This window comes from Rhododendron vialii, chromosome 2a, assembly GCF_030253575.1.
Source record: "Rhododendron vialii isolate Sample 1 chromosome 2a, ASM3025357v1".
NCBI classification, from domain to species: domain Eukaryota; kingdom Viridiplantae; phylum Streptophyta; class Magnoliopsida; order Ericales; family Ericaceae; genus Rhododendron; species Rhododendron vialii.
Genome location: NC_080558.1, coordinates 23,987,630 through 24,007,616, shown reverse-complemented (window position 1 = coordinate 24,007,616; position 19,987 = coordinate 23,987,630). Strand labels below are relative to the sequence as shown.

The following is a 19,987-nucleotide window of genomic DNA, read 5'->3' as shown; positions in this document are numbered from 1 at the left end:
CCATTTAAAATAAAATAAAAATAAAAACGATCTTTGCTCTGATTTAACTGAATTGAAAATTAAAGCACTTAATTCTTGAATTATATTTTTAAATATGCAAATGGTGTATTTATAGAAATTAAATAAATAAGGTATAAGTAATTAAATAAAAAAATAAATTAAAAAGTAGGGGGACCCGGGGGCTCAACTGCCCTCATTGGCACAGTAGCCCCTACGAAGCCCTTAAAACGTTTCCATTTTAGTTATAAAAAAAATAGAAACCAGCCATTTGCAATCCTATGGAGTAGAGACGTGATTTGAAGCAACATACTACTGAATCAGTTAAGAGGATTTATGCTAAATAATAGTTAACAAATTTATTAAATTATACTATAGTTAAAAAAAAGTAATCCTAAATATAACATTTGTATTTTGGATTAGTATGTCGTTTGCAAAATACATTTCGTAATTAGTTCCCGAACACTAATTGTAATCTTAATTGAAAATAGAATTTGAGTTAACCAAAAAAAAAAATAAGAAGGGAGGTAAATGGGAAAAGAAACAAATAAAGAAAATAATTGAAAAATAAAAAAAAAAGATTCAAAGTGGAAGGAAATAAAAGGAAATAAAGAGAAAAAAAAAACGAAAAAAAAAAATCCAGCCGAAAAGAAACAAAAAGAAAATAAAGAGGGAAAAAGAAAAAGAAAAAGAAAAGAAAAGTAAATGGGCGGAGGGGGGAAGCAGGAGAAGAAGGGAGGGAAAAAAAAGTAAATGGGAGGAGGGAGGAGCAGGAGAAATAGAACGGGGGGAGGGGAGGGGGTAATATGGGAAATGGGGTGTGGGGTGTCTGGGGGGGGGGGGGCAGAAAGCAGCCCTCATGTTTGGGAGAGAGAGAGAGAGAGAGAGAGAGAGAGAGTGAAGACGACGTGACTCGTGAGGAAGATCTGGAAGCGTGGAGTTTCGAGAAGGCACAGCTTGTTAAAACCCAAGCGTCAAGATCCTGCCACGTAGGGCAAGTGCAAAATTACAGTTCTAACCAACAGCAGCAATACACAAGGCCAGAAATTGAGGGGCAAATTCATCTGAAATTGGAAAAATTGGTAAGCCAAGCACCGGCTTTATATATATATATATATATATATATATATATATATATATATATATATATATATATATATATATATATATATTAGGTGCGGCCACGTACAAAGCATGAATATTATGTGCCCGTTGAAGAGGATATACTATTCTGTTTGAGGGCAAAGATTAATGTTGTTTTTGATGGCCAAGGTGGAAATGCAGGGATGATAGTAGAAGAGTTATGAATGTATATTACATTGCTTAAGGCAACGAAAAGTCTAGCTGAAAATATTTTGCAGCTACAGACATACGAAATTAGAACCGAGGCTTGGGAATGGACAAAGAAACACAAAAAAATAACAAGGAATTATATCTAGGTAACAGCTTCTCAACTTGAGGAAATTTAAATATCATCATATCTTAAACATACCATCTACTTAAAACAGTCTTCATATGGCGAAAACATGACTTCGTCCAAAAGTTTAACTCCCTAAGGGCACAGACATGTTCAACAAACCAGAAAAAACAGCAGTGATGAATGTAATTCCAAAACACATAGTAGTTCATAAATGAGATAAAGGCTCGACTCATCCAGAAGGTGACGGGGGAACATGAGATTTTGCTAACCCCAGCAATGCAACAATGCAGCCTGCGATGATCATCCATCCAAATACGTCCAACTTAAGATCAGTGTTCTTTTTCTTTGCAGTCTGAAAAGAAAAGGAGAAATGAAATAGTTGTTCAACACTAAAAGCACAATATCAGATGTGATCCATGGAAAATAACTGAAAAAGTGAAAACAAATACATCCACACAACTACCTTGCCAATTTTGAAACACAAATGAGGATGCATCATAATTTTGATTTGGAAAAGTCAAACAAGATTGCATAACGTTGAAGCTAGATTCCTTTGTTATTAGCTGCGTCGTTAATACCATAGGTAGCGCACATTGCGGAAATAGAATAGAAAGATAAGGCCAACTGCACCAAATCCATGCAAATTGCCCATTTATTCACCATTGTGGAATCTATTGTAAGAATGTGTCTAAAACCCCTGAAGCTGAGGGGAAGCCGTGGGGAAGATAGAGTTTGTTCTTGGGATGCTGTACGAATTCCTATTGAAATCGATTTTTCTACTGTGGGAAGTGGAATTATGGTCACTCAGACGGTAGAATCACAAAAAGCAGGACAAGGCTAACAATAATCACCTTTGCAGAGTAGGAAGACCAAGGACCAACAATTCCCATAGCCAGCGGAGCCACACCTTGCTTATGAAACTCCATGTGCAAGCCAAGTGCCTAGGAAACCAAAAGATATAACCTCATCAATAAATTTCGAAAATAGTAAAAACTTGAGAAAAGATGTTTTGATTCACAGTTAACTCAAACAAAACAAGGCCGAACTCATTTTCAAGAAGCACCTGGGTCAATGATAGGAAGATTGTACCTTGTGAGAGACAACTATGGATTTGACATAAAGATCATTCAGTGGATCCTACAATGACAACCAGATAAGAATCATAAGCAGCTAATAATTATTTACAACATAGGTTGCGACGCGAATGCTCGAAACAGATAGATATTTTAACGGCTGGCCCTAGTGCCACAAAATATAAAGTATGGAACAACTCAACTTACACCTCAATAACAGAATTGCCCCCTTTAAAGCCAGACACTAACGTCGATGTCTCTTATTTCCTCTCTCACTTTTCTCTCCATCTACACATATCCATCCGTAGTATGATTGGCCTTGGCCGAAATTATTCATCGGCTGACCAAAATAATCTTGCTTGGTTTCCAATATTTTCCCATTTTAGTCTGGCATTGGAGTGCAATCAGTCTTGGAGATGAAAAGGCTGGGAGAGAGAAATTAGGGGATGCTTGTGAATTCTGGGGATAAAGGGGCCACAGAGCAGGTCTCGGATTGGGCGGTCGTGACGGCTTGAAAGAGCGAGGTGGTAGCGAAAGGGTTTCAGTGGAGGATGTGGCAGCAGTTGTGATAAGGTGGTTTGGGCCATGGCGGTGGTGGAAAGGCAGTGGAGTGTAGAAGGTAGCTAGAGAGAAGTAAGAATCGGGGCGACTGTTTATGTGTATAGGTATAAGTGTTTCTCCATACATTTCGTTTGAAATGAAGCATTAAAATTTTCTTATTTAAACTCATGTAACCCCAACATGAAAGTTTGCAATAAGTTGCTAAAATTTACCTCATCAAGAGCTCGGTGAAAGTACCGGGACGCCTTGTCAAAGTAAATCATAGCCTCATCTCGATCAGGAGTCGTAAATGCCATTTTAGTATGAGTATTTCCCAAGCACCAGAGAGTGTAGAGCAGCTTTGGATCAACTTCCGAAGCTTCCTCCAGCTTTGAAATTACATCTTCACAACCAAGTCATCAAAACCACCAAAATACAAATTTTTCGTAACAAAATCTTTTGGTGTGCATGATTTGCAACAATGTCTATTGTTCTCACTTCAAGCTCTTTTAAATATTAAAGCAAATCTTTTGGTTAGCATGATTTGCTTTGGAATTCCTACCCTTATGTAACTAACTCAACAATGACTTATAAGTGTATGGAAATATATGCATACAGCTTTCAAACCATATTCCACCATAAGCTGCTTAAAGTTACAAATTCTACTATCCTAAAAAGACAACAAGCATGAATTAACTCAGTACGTAACCAGAATCAAGGGTTTGGGTCAAAATTAGGGCTTCTTACTTGCACAATCAGTGATTCTGAGAAAGACCTAGAAACAGATGAAATCTATTGCTACAAGCAGAGGCTCAAAGATCGATCTTCATCTCCTTCGCAACTTCGAGATAACAATCCATATACACCAAATAAAAAAATTCAAAAATAATAATTAGATCTTTATATGAATTAACTCAGTACGTAACCAGAAACAAGGGTTTGGGTCGAAATTAGGGCTTCTTACTTACAGCTTCTAGAGATCTAAGGAGAGAGAGAGAGAGAGAGAGAGAGAGAGAGAGAGAGAGAGAGAGAGAGAGAGAGAGAGAGAGCAGAGGAGAGACAATCTGGTCTCAGATGGTTCCAATTGTTGTCTACATGTTTTTGTTTCAGTTCTTCCCACGTTTACTCAAACTCAACTCAAATTTGAGTTCTACTCAAATGTGACATAAAATAATCAAAATTTGATGTTGATTCAAACCCAAACTCAAATTCTAAACAGTGGTGGTACCTGGTGGTTGGTGAAGGCGACGTTGGCTGTTGGCGCCGGAGGTGGCATTAGCTGATGGTTGTTGGCGGCGGTTAGCGGCGGCGGTGAAAGGCTTTCAACAATAAGATTTGTTAAAGGAAGAAACCTGCAAAAACAAAGCAATTTTCTTTTGATCTCTTCTTCGGAGTTGTGCCATACTCGTATGAATTTTCAACAGTGGGTCAGCAAAAGAATGACAGAAAAACTCAAAAGGTGCACAATCAAAAATTAAACAATCAACAAAACGATGAGAACAGAAGAGAGAAGGACAAAGGAGAGAAGGATCTGGAGAGGGAGAGAGAGAGAGAGAGGACAGAGGAGAGAAGGATCTGGAGAGGGGGGGAATTTGTGGAGAGAAGGATATGTGGAGGAAATTTGTGTATACGTGGACGTACTGTGATCGATATGCAAATTGTGGATGTTATAGACCAAATTACCCCTTGTGTCCAAGAGGAAGCCTCTCCAATTAAGGGGCGTAATTGGAAAAATTAGCAAGCGGTCCAATTGGCTTCAACATTCTTAATTTTAAACCAAGTTGTATGCCTGGTATTGTTTTGTTTGGAGTATTGGTATTAAATTGTGGTAGTTTATAGTAGAATATGTTCTGCAAGTAGTTTGCATATATTTACATCTACTTAAAGTCATAGTTAAGTTAATTACATAAAAGAGAGTGCAAGAGTTGATAAGCAAATCATCCAAACCAAAAGATTTTCCTTTAGAGCTGGAAGGTAGTGAAGTTAGAATAATAAACATGGTTGCAAATCATGCACATGAAAAGATTTCCTACGATGTCTAGTATGTTAAGATTTCACATCTAAAAGTTAAACTTCAAGGTATTAACACGTCAAAATTCGACAATTCCATTTTATGGCTTCCTCTAGTGTCTCATATCCATTGCAAATAGTACTCCTTCACTATATATCTCATTCGCACAAGCAAAAGTAATTCCATTTTCCAAATTCGCAAATATTGTTACTCTTGCACAATGAGCCAACTAAAGTGTTCAGATAACAAATATTTTTAGCTTCACTAATCAGAAAATGAGTTAACTACTGCGGATAATGATTACCTTACACTACTCCCTCTTTCAATGAATGAGGGGCTTCACACACTCGTAATTGGTGAGAAATTGTTGCCTCAATTTTCTGTAGTATTTTCCATCTATATCCCCTTTGAAAGACAGACCGCATGTCATTGAGAAAAGAGTTTCTTCCTGCTAAAACAAAACTAAAATCAAGTTACAATTATGCTTACCGTGGTTTAATTACAAAAGAATGGCTGATTGATAAGTTTTTCCGAATACATTACTTCACGTGCATGCACATCAATCAAATTGCAAGTTGTACGTATGACTTTGCAATAAAAATGCAAAGTCAACAAACCTCATAAATATATCAACAAATTTGTTAAAGACATACTCAAAAGTGAAACAGTATAAAGCAATCAAAAAGGCCAAGATCAAAATAGCAGTGTTTGACTGTGAGTAACATTGTCAGAATAGCAGTGTAGCCTGGTAATGCTAAACAAGTTGGGAAGTCCTGAAAATATAGTTTTTAGTGGCAAGAAGGAGAAGGAGAAAGAGCAAGAGAAAACAGGTAGTACATAGTGTCTCACTCCACATGAGCTTTTTTTTTAGCATGTAGAGTTTTCACTTGCCAAGGAAGAGCTTAGTTTGTTATGTCATGGAAATTGGAAAAGAAAACTATTTTGCATTGGTATGGTCAGTTTTCAAAATATTTCAAAAGTAAGGGAAAAATTGCATATAGTTGGTACTTCGTAAAATCAAATACAACTGTTGGTCTGGAAGGGTATTGAGGCCATTTTCCCCTCAACTAATGCCATATCTCCTGTAGGTGTAAAGAGGATAAGCTGGTTAAAATACAGGACTGACCTTGTCATCTGTTTTATCCATCAGTGGCACTTGCCTACCTAATTCCTGTCACAAGTGCCAAAAAAGAAAAGAAAAAAATTAGAGGCAGCAAGATATGCACAAGAATACTTGCATCAATTGAACCAACAAAGCAAACCTTATTTAAGTCATTAGCCATGTTTTCCAGTGTATCCAATCCCTTTGCTATAACATTCAACCCTTAATCTTGCATGAATTGAGAACTATTCCAAACAAGAGAATCTTCAATTAAAGAAATCTAGCGAAGATTCTCAACCAATAGCAGTCATTCTTGTTCATCCACTATCACTTTTGTTCATTTAGATTTTGTTTGCTCCAACCAATTCTAGAAGCTGACAAAAGAAACTTAATTTTCCAAACCAGGACAAATATGCATTCAAAGGCTCACAAGGAAAACAGGATCGTGTGGGGATACTAAAGTGAAACTTTTTGTTCATGTTAACGAAAAGCAAACTCATCACAAGTTTTAAAGCCAGATTGCCCCCAAAAGAAAAAGAAGTAAAAGCAAAAATTAGACAAAAAAACAAGCAATAGAAAACCATCTCACCCCATTTTTCACTTCCACCGCATGCTCCTCATCGATATGACAACAGATTCCAACGACATCGTAATCCTCTGCACAAAACGGGAACATGAACTTCAGCCTCGATGACTCCTCCCCGTCAACCTCATCGACGTTTGATACAATATCTTTCTGAAAAGAAAAGAAAAGAAAGAAACAGAAAATAGTTTCCTCCTGAAATTTCACACAAATCAATGGCATGAAAAACAGAAATAATATTTAAGAGTTGTGGTAAGTCCCCATGGATGGTGAAGGGTATATTCATAGACTTTTCTGTCATCAATCGGATTTTTAAACTAAAGAACTCTTCGGCACATAAACAACCTGTCTATTCTTATCAACAATCAATAGAAAGAAACCTGAGTTACATTGGGATGGCCCACAAATCAATTGGAAGGTTTAATTTACATAATTATAGTCTTTAATTTACACAAATAATATTATAGTCTATAATTTTCATTGTGCACTTGCCTGTTTGTTGTTTAACAGAGACTTTTCTGTCTTCTGTTATGCCCTTGGATTTTTAAGCTTCAAGGAACACTTCGGCGCGGTGCCGGTGTTGGGCGTGGGTTTGCTCGGTGATCCACTTGCGGTGCTGGTTGGAATACAGGGGAGAGGGTTCCATACCTTCTAGTTGAGGAAGTTGCGGGACCAGGTGGTGCAAAATTTGGTCTTCAGATCAACCTCCATTCCCTCAAATCTATTGCCCTTGTTTTTTCTCTATGACCCGTACTGGGAAAACACAACGCCGAACGGCTGAACAATAAAGGCACAAGCAAATTCGAAAGTGAAAACAACAACGATCGCAACAAACTACAAGCGCTGGACAAATCGTAGAGGAAAACACCGAAACAAGGCCTAAGAATAGAGCATAAGGAAAACAACAATCAGAACAGTAACCTATCGATGGCGATTGGCAGCGGCGAGGATTTTTTTGTTGTGTTTTGGGGTTGAAATGGATGGTTTTGTTGGTGGTCATCTAGAAAAGCTTTTGTTGGCAATCACTTTGTACTTTGCATTGTTTGTCTGAAGTTCATTGGAAGCGCAAAATGGATGAGAACAGATAGTAACATAGGCTTTTAAAGATGACGAATGAAGCATGCTTGCAGAGGAAATATGTACAAATTGGGGATACAGTGAGTAACAAACGTAGAATAGATAAATGACAGAACATGTTGGTTGTTGGAATCGAGAATATTTTCCACGCCTAACAATTCTCACAAAAAGGTGTAGTGAGTGTAACGCCCCGAATTTTGGGTACGTTAAAGAAAACATTTTATTGAAAATAAACTGAGTCTGGCTCTTTATTACAAAACTTAAAAGAAGTATTTTTATTACAAACGGAAGGAAACTAAGGTTCCTAACTACTGCTCCGCTTGTTCTTCCATCCGGGCTAGCTCTTCGGCTTCAAATGCCTCCAAGGTGTAAAGTTCACCCTGTTCATCTATGAGGTCTGACATATTATACCGGCGTCGCCACCAATATAATAAGTCAGGGTCACCAAAAAGGCAACACCGTGAGCTTAAACGCTCAATAGAATAAACCAACAACACATTCGCATACGATAAACCATCAACGTTGGTGTCCAAGATTTGTGAGTTTTTCCTATGTGACTCCTCGTAGATCGTGTCATCATTTTCCATATTTCATAAACGTTTCACCTTTTCAAAAACTCGATTTTAACACACCCAACCTCGGTTCCGCCGTTCTAGACTCCCGAGTATCCTCATAATGGTTCTGCCGTCCCGGGTTCCCATTGGCACACATTGCATTGGCTCCGTAACGTGGATAACCAAGCACACAACCAACCTCGGTTCCGCCGTTCCGGACTCCCGAGTATCCTCACAATGGTTCCGCCGTCCTGGTCTCCCATTGGCACACAAAACACACACCACACAATGGGCTACAACGTCCGGCCACATTGCGGTTTCCAAAACATTTCACACTTTTCAAAACACGCCTTTTCATAAACCACATCCTAGATGTCATGTTTCTATTTTTTTGATTTACGTGTCTCGTTTCTCATGCATAGACTTCGCGGTGGGACTTTTCACATACGATATCATTCATTGTAATATTCAATGTAACAAGATCATCCATTTAAAACTACTTGACATGCTTGAATCACTTAATAACGAACATCATGCATTTCATATACTTTCAACGAAAGATAACATTATCTACTTTAAATGACATGATTAAAGTTTCTTCCTAACGAACTTATAATTAGGTACAAGACTATATTTGGGAAAATAGGTAAGGATAACTACTTGGGATAGAAGATAAGGATATCCTACATTATACTTAGGAATAGGGATAAGGAATTCCTACCGTGCTTCTTGGGGGTAGTAGTCGGTTATGAAAATTCGGTCGTCGGTTTTGGATTTCGGCGGCGTAACGGCGTCGGTTTGCTTCGAAGGGAAAAGAGTTGTACTTTCTTTTCCTAGAAACAATTTTCTAACTTAACTAAGCTACTTTAAAAGATCTAACAGTGGTTTTGGGAGGTGGTTTGGTGGTTTCTCTCAAGAATACTCAAGAACATAAGAAAACTAGAACTTTGAAAGCAAGAACTTTTGGAATTTCTAGAGAGAAGTTGGAGCAATGGTTTGAAGGTGTGAGTTTAAGCTTGGAATGAGCTTCTATTTATAGGCAAAGGCTTCCCTCTCTCTCTCTCTAGCCGAATCCCTCTTTCTCTCTTTCTCCCTCACCTTTCTTTCACATGTCAGGGTTTGATTGAAAGGTTGGAAGCTAATTTGGTAGGCTTGCATGGCTAGGTTAGTCCTTGGATTTGATCTTTGGAAGATTTTTTGGAAAGGAGGAGACATTGGTACAAGATTCTTGGTTAAACAATTGAAAGTTGTACAATGGAAGACAATGGAGTTAAGATTTGGCTAGGAAAAGAAATCACCAAAGATTTGAAGTACTTTGGAAGACTAATGTCAAGGTACACATCAAATATTTCTTCTTCTTCCCTCCTCTTTCCTTCTCTCTCTCTCCCTCCCCCTCTTTCTCTCTCTCGGCCTCTCTCCTCTCTCTCTCTCTCTCTCTCTCTCTCTCATGTACTAGCTATATACATATATATATGTATGTACTAATATGTAAGAACACAAATAAATAAAAGGGTACTTTGGTACTTTAAAATCTAAAATGACTTAAGGTCAAGATTCACTCTTTAAACTAAAATAAAAGTACGAGTACTTTAATTAATATAATAATGTACTTTTGTACTCCCGGGAATCTTAACAAAATATTATTTTAATGGGTTAAGTACTTAGTTGGAAGATGAACCCATTACCCAATGGATACTAAAACCCCTAACGGTTATTAACCAAAGGATAATAAGGTACGAGTATTTTAAATACTAAACTAAGTTTTGAAAAAGACTACATGTCCTTTTTGTCATTACACATGTGTTTATATATATATGTACTTACCAAATGAAATAAAGAAAAGGCTTTTGTCCAATGGGTAAAGATTACCCTAATGGTTATTGCCCAATGGTCCATAGCTACAAGGGTACTTTTATTAGTAAAATAATCGAAAAGTACTTTTAAAGTAATTATCATAGTACTTTGTTTAAATCTTTCAAAAATCTTTTTAATATAAAGAATTGGGTTTCTATTATCCAATGGATAATAGTTTCCCTAACATTTATCGTCCAAAGGATAAAGAATAAAGTTAAAATAATAAAAGAAAACAATTAAACCATTTCTAGTCTAGGGTTCAAAGGTTCAAAAGGTTCAAGATGGGCAACTACGGTTAGGGAAAAGTAACTAGGTGACTTCCTAGTTTGGTTTGCCAACAAGTCGGTTAGAAGCTAACTAGGCTTGCTAAGTAGGGCTTATAAGTCAAGAAACGATCCTTGAGGGCTAAAGTGTAATTAGGGTTACTAGACGAGGATTACGATAATAAGGCGTTCGATTGCTTAAATACAACCACAAGGAATCAATTAAGAAAATCAACGAGCAATTAAGAGAAATTAAGAAATTTCAAATAACAACGAGATTTTTATTGAACGAAAAATCGGAGTTGTTACAGTGAGAACCATGACCTTGGAGTGGGTAAACAATCATTGAAATAAATACAAAATATTAGGAGTGCATGTAGAAAATAGTCTAACTCTTTAAAAATGAGTTAGAGAATACATGACAAATTTTTAGAAGTAGATACTCTGAAAAAAGTAGATGTTAAATATATATTAAAAGCAACCCCCATTATATACTGCATTGTTACAGGGAGTAGATAAAGGATTTGTTCCTTTGGAAGACAACTTAACATATTAGCCATATACATGCAAAGAGTTCATATTAGTCATAACATAGTAGTTCCCAGAGTTCATATGAATTGTAGAAAGATTAAGTTGAAATCAAAGTTAGAGATTACATCCAAGGAACAACCTGACAGCCCTGTGAGAATGTTGCAAGTAAATTTGAGCGGTTGTTCTCTCCAGCCACTGATACTTTTTGACAGAAATCAATATCAGGAACGTGAGACAAACAAACCATAATACATCTACGTTATGTCATCATATCAAGACTTCATGCATCACAAAAATTATATGACGGACATGAACCCGTATGAGCTTCATACAATACTGGGACTTTTTGCCAAAGAAGGCCTTCCCAATACCCATATCCGACGCACTTCTCTCCTTTCCGCAGTGCCAGTTTTGGGCACATTAGGCCTTGATTCTAAAAGATGCTTATTCTTAACTTTTTTGATTACTTCTAGATGCTTTCTCCAAGGTGCTCCGCAGATAGAAGTAATAGCCCCTACAAGAAGAATTTTTTTTTTTTTACCAGACAAACGCCACCAATCAATCCATAAATTCATATACACAGGACCTTAAGGATCTTCTTCATGGTGAATTACAACTTCTAAAACATTTTTATTTTGATAGATATCTGTTACTTGGAATTTGGAAACTATTTCCTTTCTACAATCTTTGCTAGCATAACCCACTACTCTAGTGTTCTCATTCAAAAACTTTGGTTAACGCAGCAGTCCTAGGATGTGAGAATCAGTAAGATTCAATGCGTCGAACAAAAGCAAGCAAAAAAAGAAAGTACCCAAAAAAGTCCAGAGATTAGCTGATTTTCCCAAGATGACCCGAAAGACGTTCTTCCTAGCTGAAGCATCCAACTTCTCCCACCAGTCCACGCATCCCTTCTTCCTCCAATACGCATTCGCCGCCACACCTGCAGCGCTTGCCTTTTCTTTCAATCTCACACCCTTCTTCTTGCCATTACTACAACAATTCAACCATGATAAACTCAACACCACCTCCAACCAGTTCGCCACGAACTCTTCAATCCCATAGTACCCTTTCTCCTTCAACCAGTCCAATTCGATCCATTCCTGCCCCAACCCACTTCTCCTCCCTCAAAAAACCCCATTCGACACCCCGTCCATCATACCAAAAAATCTATCCATGTTCTCCACAAATTCCTCACAAACCATAACCAAATCGAGACAACCCGCCGAGCACGAACACCTCATGCTCTCTCTCTCCTTTAGTCGAAAAAACCAAAATAGAAGGCAAAATTAAATTCTTGACAAAGGAAAAAAAATCAGATATGTGCATTTTACTCACTACTGAAAATGGAAAAAGAATACTTCTTGCATTAATATGCCCCTTTTTCATCAGCACCCATCTCCAGTTCAATACTATATCACAACTTTTATGGAAAAGAAGTATTATAAGTTGTAATTATGTACATATCTAGTGAGACATGTAGAGGAAGGGCAGGACTGAATCAACGAAAATCATTTTCCTACATTTCTCACCAAATCACTACTCTAATCCCTTCATACTTTTTTCTGTGGTAAGTAATTCCAATCACGTACTTACAGGCGAAGCAATGGGTGCCCCATGAAATTGAAGTTTAAGAAACCTTCACCTAATCTCTGAACCCAAATTGACCAACTAAATTACCTAGGTCATCTAATAATGTAGCATTAACAAGAAAAATGATACTTGAAGTTCCAGACTTAGCTATGGTACCCAAGTTCTTGATCAAATCCTCCTTTGTCTTACCTATACCTCTATCACAAATGGATAGAATCTTATTTGCTTTGTCTAATTCAATCTGCATATTTTTTTTCATATTATAAGCTTCGGAAGGAAGTCAAGGAATCCAATTTGTATTTGACTTTCAGTTCATTGATTAGTGGTGGGAACAAATCATATTTACATATGAATCCAATTTCAACATACTATTACATTTCAATGACAACAAAAGTTCTACACCTATCACTGATTGAGACCATTATAAGATAGTGAAACCATAAGTAACTGACCTGAATTTCAAGCTTAGCATCATCACCTTCACCCAAAAAATCCTTCTCTGTGAGTGACAGGAACCTAATCTTATCCAGCGCCTGAAAGTGAACAAAATAACTTCTATAATTAGTATGGAAAGGGGACGCTATATGTAATTGATTTACATCACCATTTCATACAGAGGACAGCCCAGACCAAAGAGAGGCCTGTAAGTAAAATACAATAATATGCCAGAGCGGAGAAAGCGAAAGCCAAGTCAAGAAAGGAAATCTAAGATTGTGCTGCCGAACCAAAGGCTAATCAAATTATTATTGAAATGAACATTTTTTCTATCACAAAGAATGCACTTGATGAGGAGAACATTCACATCTAATAACCCCCAACTTTCTATCAATTTTTCAAATCAGCCCATGTCTCTCTCTAGCGACAAAACCGTAACCCCAAAATTTGATTCACAAAGAGTTACTCCATATATACAGTAATAATCCTAACCAAAAATTCAAACCCAAAATCAAAATCCTAACTAAAAATCAAAGTCTGTGATCAGACCACCCAAAAACCCTGAATTCGGAAATCAAAGCTTGTGAGCAAAAATCCGAACACAGTCCAAAAATTCAAAATTACGACATATAAACAGTTAGAATACAGTAAAAATACGGAGAGAGAGAGAGAGAGAGAGTTACAGTCAAAACAATCCCAACCAAAATTTATGCCAAAGCCACAAACACGAAGCAAAATCCACGCAAGCCGCACAACCAGATCTGGAAGAAGAAAACCGCCCCGAAGGAAATCAGAATCGAGTGATCTACCCAAAAAAATTGTAACAGATCTGAACTATACGCACCATGTTCTCGGACTTGGCTCTCAGTTTTCTGAAGACGGCATTGGTGAGCTGTGCCAGTGAGATTCTCAGTCGCGATGGTTACCTAACGGCAAGCGGAATCTCAAATCCTCTCTCTCTCTCTCTCTCTCTCTCTCTCTATATATATATATATATATATATCTGTTTGCATCTGAAGTAGACGAAGGAAAGGAAGAGGGAGTGGGGTCAATGTGGCCTAATAACGTTCACCCATTCTGTCTACGCCGAAAAGACCAAATTGCCCCGCTGGTAAGGTTTGCACTATTTGCAATTAAGGGGCAAATGTGTCCGAAATTGAAAATTGGACATCCGAAAATCTGCCTCTTTTTAGATAACGGTTGGATATATATATATATATATATATATATATACACACACACACACACACACACACTAGGTTCTGCCTCGTGCAAGGCACAAGAACCATGCCCATTGCCCGTTGCATAAGATTTTTTGTTTTTGGTTATGTTTTAGGGCTGAGATGGGTGTTTTTTTTTTGTTATTGGTTATCTAGGGAAGCTTTTGTTCATGTGAAGCTCAATGGGAGTTTAAAATGTATGAGGGTTGATAGCGGGGATTTGTTTCTTTGGAAGCTGAAATGCATGTGAATGAATGAGAATTCAAGAAATGATTAGTCAGAATACAAATTGCTTCACACATATTAAGTGGAATTAAAACAAAACATAGCGATCCTCAAGCCTAGATATATATTACAGAGATACATAAGTTGTTACTGGACCAAATATAGTAGCCATATACATGCTAAGAATCTATACAAGCCATAATGCAGTAGTTTCAACAGTTGACACTAAGTGCAGAAAGTTAAAGCTGAAATGTAAGTTATAGATTACAGCTAAGGAATAACCAGACATATTAAGCATAAAGATGCTCAGTTCCATCTGCATTGAAAACTAATACCCAGATTTCTTTAGGGTTGAGAGCTGCAATGTAGATGAAGTCCTGTTGTTGTAAACCCAAATGCCGCTGCAGCAGGAGAAGGCTGTGCGGCTGGAAGTGTTGATTATAGATTGGTAAAATCCATTGTTTGCTGCCTATTCGAAAGCAGATAGTTTGTAGGTGGATGTTTTCCAAGAAACAATGGAAGCCCAATATAAATTTCTATAATGATGAGTCTTATCAAATATAATTTAGAGATGGTGTGACAAGTATAGAATTTAACGATGTGATGACATAGTTGGTTGAAAGATTCAAAGCTGGTATAGAGATGACCAAACTACAAACAGAAGTGTTGCTCTAGTAAAACAAAAGGTGATATAGTTGTTGCTGAAACTGTACCAAATGAAATTACACTATACAGAGGTAATCATGTATTGAAATTATAATTTCAAAGGTAGTGTTGTTAAGATTGACCAGGCATTGGATGTGGAATATTGAGTTTGTTATTTCCCGTATCCCAGTAGTAATTAACATAATTCAACCCTTCATCTAGAACAATGACATTAAAATACCCATTTTTGTTCGGCCCCAATCAACAACCTAAATCCTGATTCCAATTTATGCTTGACCCAGAATGGAGCCACCCAAAGCTCAGCTTGTTATTGACAACATGTATTGGATGAAGTTGGTATCCAACTTTGAATAAAACCCAAATGCTTGAGGCCTCCATCTGAGCAGTGACCGTGTGACCAGTTGGAAATAACTATGTTATTGGAAACCCCATATAAGGATGGTATTCAAGGACAGTTTAATAATTAAAGCTTTGACAAGCATTATTAAAAGAATATGTAAAGGTAATAGCAGTTAGAGCATTTGAGATTAAACTAAACGGGTGACCAATGGCACTTTCGTTGTTAAAGAGCATAGTAAACCAGTTGATGTGGTTATCTACAACAACAAGAAGGAATAGCATATTTTTGTGTGAGCTATAATTACAACTAAGCTGCAATTTAAACCATATATATTTATATGCAAATTAAAATACGCTTATAGCTATGGTGAATATTTAAACTTACTTTATTCAATGTGATGCGAGAAGTATATTTGTTGGTTCATCCAAATGTCCAAGTCTGTCCTTGTTTTCCTGTCCTTGTTTTCCATTTCAGTAGATCGCCAACTGGTAGTTTGTCTCCATACTTATTAACAAAATTGATTGTTCTACACTACCAACTCAATAAACAACAACTAACGAATGCCATCACCCGCTTTCCTAATACTTGCATAATTTTTACAAAAACTCACACCTCATACTCCTCTTCTTGTCTCACGTCTAGCTTGGCTCTTATCTAAACCATTCCCCCACCGAGAATGGAAGTGAAAACTGAAAAGGGTCTTCCCTCCTCCTCCTTTCTCCTCCCTTTGTAATGGTAAAATCCTCTGTCCTTGTAATCCTCGTCATTCAAACTATGACACCACCACATCACACGTGGCCCTTTCTTTATTGCTCTCACTTGCAAATATATCCACTCCATTTGATAGTCTAGTATATTTGTTTGTCTTATTTTTAACTTTGTCTGCTATTCCTTTGTGTGCTATCATATGGTATGAGCCTATCTATTATTTTTTGTCATGTTTCAAGCTTACCTGCTTCCCACGTGCACACACCCTCACTTATATGCCTCCTAAAGCTTACATGCAAGAATCAATATTCTTAATATAAAGATATTACACTTTCTTTCTTCCTTCACCATGCTGAAACTTAGAAAAAATTTAGAAACATAAGGGGAGAAGTGCATAAATGGCTTTGCACCATAACATGTAGCTATAGGTTTAAGTCTCCTTTTGCAGTTCATGGAACATGGAACATAATCAGAAATGGGGATTTCCAATGAGCTCCCTCCTATGTTCAACCACTTGACAGTTGTAACTGTCCAATAGCCAATATGAAACTAAAGCATGATAGTAAAACTTTTCATTACGCTTCTGTGTGTCATTTTGAGATTTCCTTACACGCTTCCAATACATGCCAACTCACATTGCACCAAATCTCTATTAAAGAGCTATATTGCTAGAAAGATTTTCCCACGTGTGACACAAAGATGCAGGCAAAGACTAAGTCTCTTTTTTTCCTCTTTACGTATCAGCTTCAAAATTGGTTAAATGGATGCACCAAATTTGGTTTAGAAACATGATTGCCCAAACCATGTGCAAGTTTGTAACCACAACTGTGATGGTAAGAAAACGTGTTATCTATCTATCACTCTAGGCAACTATTATACCTCATCAAAAAACATGCACACTTCAAGAATCAGACCATTGGTCCATGCATTGGTCTAAAGGGAGAGGTGTGCTCTATTTTACTATCAAATATCAACATTTATATGAAGATGGATTGAGGATATATAATGTTTTTTTTTTTGCACTATATTTTCTTATTTTTTCCTTTCTTTTAAGCAGCCAAAGTTATTAGCATGACTGCTATAATTTATTGTAGAATGCTTAAGTCCAAGAATTTTCAATGCTTCCAAACTAAATAGAAAAATTGAAATTGTAGAGATGTTATGCTAAGAGAATTGTCACCAATGAAAAATAAACGTAGAATGCATCTGAGAAATAGCGAGAATAGAATCAACGACGTATATTAATATGCAGGCACTCTATCTGCATCTGTGCCAAAGAATGCATTCAAAAAGTTCATATTGAACATGTAATGGAACAACTATCAAGCGCTCGACGAGATTACCAACTGCATGAGATAAGATATCAAAACACTGGTTGGTGAAGCATATGGAGCAAATGTAATGACAGGAAACGGTGATGGAGAGATGAACTTTATAGTTAATTCTTTCTGCAAATCAATCTACCTAACCAAAACCAATTGACTTAGAATCACTAAACATTTGACAGTCATATACATGAAAAAGACACAAATCAGGAATCCAAAGTTCACATGTAGCTCACATCGTCTCGTAGTATCGCCAAGAACTCCTAGTGCCTCACCGCTTGGAAGAACAGCTAGTACTCAAGGATGAGATTGGTACAAGGATGTGATCCCAGGGCCATAACCCCATGCATCCGTATTCCACGTAAAAACCTGCTTATTTCATAACTAATTAGTACACAAGATACAGAATAATGAACAAAAATTTCAAAAATGATCACAAGCCAAAATAACTTACTCTCGTCCCTGTCCGTTCAAGTTGTACACTAACTTCTCCAGTTCCATAGAATGAGATACCGATTGGAAGTTAAATCGAACCAAAAATCCAATTCCATAAGGGAAATGAACAACAAATTCACAAAATGAACATCGACATATTGTTGTATGTATTAAAGTACAAAATAATCATTGGAAGGCGGGAAAAGATGAAAAAAATGATATATAACTGACTTTCAATTGAACAATTTGTTGTCCATGAATACATTCAAAAGTAGGGGTATAAGAAGGAACTTGTTGACTACCCATCATTGGATACAATGTATCCCGATCTTTGGAATTAATAAAAGAGACATTCAGTAATGCCGCATTCCTATAGTCCGAAGTACAATCAAATTTGAAGACCCCCTCCCTCTAGAAATAGGCTCAAAAACTATATTTCTTGATTCCATGTCAGAAGTCACTGAGGGTTGCTTCCAATTCAGCCATATTAGACACTACTTGCTGAATAATGGTATCAGGAATTTGCTCCCAAAAGAGCAAGAAGGTAATAAAACTTGGAAACACCATGTTCATATGTTGGATGCTTTTCAATAGTCCATTGAATAAATGGAGATTCAATCGCCATAGTGGTGCAGAGAAAGACTTGAATTAATAATCTAAATCAATACAAAACATAACAGCATAAGACTACAAAATACAGCATATACATTACGAATGAATTGAGTACAATTTGTTCACCAATATACACAAAAGAGCAAGTTTTTGTCAAACAAAAACTGAGGAAATCAGTAAAATACTGAGGCCTAGAGTTAATAATGCACAGAACAAACGTAAACCTATAAAGCAGAATACAAACGCTACCAAACAAGCTTTATCATTAAAACCCATAAAAACTATAAATTATGTGTATATTGTATAAATGAACAAAATACACTAAGCGTGAGTCACAGCAAGAGTTATTACAAACTACTTAAATGATCTGAAACCAAAAAGACAAACCCTCTATCGGAGCTTCAATCCAAGTGTAAACAACCAGTAAAACAAAGCTCAGTTATTGGGATTTCTTAGATGCATACTATAAATTTCTACTCGATCGAGTATAATATAGATATAGAATTTTTTTTAAGAAAACAATAGATTTCAATATCTCAAGCAATCCATAGCTATATAAATGCAAAATTAAAGCATCCAGTAAACAGAAGCAAATAAAGAGAAAAAATCCAGATGCGCAGAAATGTTCTGCGCAGAAACACCCGTCTTCAAAAAAAACTAAATCAACAAATGTCCAAACCATTCACACTCAGAAATCACACAAAAGCAACATTAATTGAACCCAAGCATAAAAAGACTCCACTGAAGATGCAAACAGAAGACGCTGTACACCAAAGCATCCAACCTAATTTAAACATTCAAAGAAATTCTCAGAATCAATTTTTTTTTACCCAAAATAGCACTCATCGGACAACTGTAGTCTGTAGTAGCCTCAATCGACATGCAAGGAAGCATAATATATAGCAATAATTGCACCAAAAATAGTACTTGCTCTGAATCGCAGCAGCATCTGGATCAACCATTAGAGGCGACACGAAATCCTAAACAGCAACGCACAGTACCTGATCAAGAAGAAGCAAGATGAACAACCCCCAATTTATCTCTAGATGAGGAATAGTAATTACCCTTAATCGCAACAGAAACCAGAACAACCCTTGGAGGGCATGCAGAACCCTAAATAGCAGCGCACAGTACCGGAGACATGAAGAAGAACCCTAAACAGCAGCGCCGGTTGGGTTTTTTTGACTGCCGTCCTTTTCTTCCTCTTTGTCGTCATTATCATTATCGTCATCGTTATCATCGCCGTCGTGGCCGCCTTCATCTTCCTCACTCTCTTTTTTTTTTACTGGCATCGTCCTCACTCTCTCTCTCTAAAAAAAGCCGTTTTCTATAAAACGTAAAGGAAAAGGAGAAAGCGGTAGGTGGGAGAAAGCGTTGGAGATCGCGCCACGTGAAAAGGTGTACTACACAGGCAAAGGCGGAGCGG

The 19,987-nt window shown here is 37.0% G+C and overlaps 2 protein-coding genes and 4 long non-coding RNA genes across 9 annotated transcripts; 1 reads left to right on the top strand and 5 right to left on the bottom strand.

Annotated features, from left to right (window-relative positions):
- Window positions 1-1,222: 1,222 nt before the first annotated feature.
- LOC131315816 (mitochondrial import receptor subunit TOM20-like) lies at window positions 1,223-3,878 on the bottom strand. Its single transcript, XM_058345013.1, has 5 exons — window positions 3,778-3,878; window positions 3,264-3,433; window positions 2,507-2,554; window positions 2,269-2,358; window positions 1,223-1,769 (listed from the first exon to the last, which is right to left on the bottom strand). Exons 2-5 carry the CDS (start codon window positions 3,345-3,347, stop codon window positions 1,647-1,649), a joined length of 345 nt encoding a protein of 114 aa, XP_058200996.1. The 5' UTR covers window positions 3,348-3,433; window positions 3,778-3,878; the 3' UTR covers window positions 1,223-1,646.
- Window positions 3,879-4,107: 229 nt separating this feature from the next.
- LOC131315812 (uncharacterized) lies at window positions 4,108-7,942 on the bottom strand. Of its 3 annotated transcripts, XR_009196905.1 has the most exons (6): window positions 7,648-7,942; window positions 7,215-7,503; window positions 6,733-6,875; window positions 6,168-6,212; window positions 5,346-5,489; window positions 4,108-4,382 (listed from the first exon to the last, which is right to left on the bottom strand). It is a non-coding gene; the product is annotated as an uncharacterized LOC131315812 (long non-coding RNA). The 3 variants fall into 3 exon arrangements; XR_009196903.1 differs by lacking the exon at window positions 7,648-7,942 and having other exon boundaries at window positions 7,215-7,615; XR_009196904.1 differs by lacking the exons at window positions 6,168-6,212; window positions 7,648-7,942 and having other exon boundaries at window positions 7,215-7,614.
- LOC131315813 (uncharacterized) lies at window positions 7,845-11,531 on the top strand. Its single transcript, XR_009196906.1, has 2 exons — window positions 7,845-7,979; window positions 10,786-11,531. It is a non-coding gene; the product is annotated as an uncharacterized LOC131315813 (long non-coding RNA).
- Window positions 11,532-11,554: 23 nt separating this feature from the next.
- LOC131315811 (endoplasmin homolog) lies at window positions 11,555-14,214 on the bottom strand. Of its 2 annotated transcripts, XR_009196902.1 has the most exons (4): window positions 13,875-14,214; window positions 13,714-13,791; window positions 13,048-13,128; window positions 11,555-12,836 (listed from the first exon to the last, which is right to left on the bottom strand). XR_009196902.1 is itself a non-coding variant. In XM_058345012.1 (3 exons), the coding sequence occupies exons 1-3, from the start codon at window positions 13,875-13,877 to the stop codon at window positions 12,648-12,650; spliced, it is 273 nt and encodes a 90-aa protein (XP_058200995.1). In that variant the 5' UTR covers window positions 13,878-14,211; the 3' UTR covers window positions 11,555-12,647. The 2 variants fall into 2 exon arrangements, 1 of the variants encoding a protein (XP_058200995.1); XM_058345012.1 differs by lacking the exon at window positions 13,714-13,791 and having other exon boundaries at window positions 13,875-14,211.
- Window positions 14,215-17,392: 3,178 nt separating this feature from the next.
- Window positions 17,393-18,098, bottom strand: LOC131315814 (uncharacterized). Its single transcript, XR_009196907.1, has 2 exons — window positions 17,969-18,098; window positions 17,393-17,883 (listed from the first exon to the last, which is right to left on the bottom strand). It is a non-coding gene; the product is annotated as an uncharacterized LOC131315814 (long non-coding RNA).
- An 87-nt stretch (window positions 18,099-18,185) lies between these two features.
- On the bottom strand, window positions 18,186-19,756 carry LOC131315815 (uncharacterized). The gene is made up of 3 exons (XR_009196908.1): window positions 19,626-19,756; window positions 19,489-19,541; window positions 18,186-18,605 (listed from the first exon to the last, which is right to left on the bottom strand). It is a non-coding gene; the product is annotated as an uncharacterized LOC131315815 (long non-coding RNA).
- Window positions 19,757-19,987: the final 231 nt, after the last annotated feature.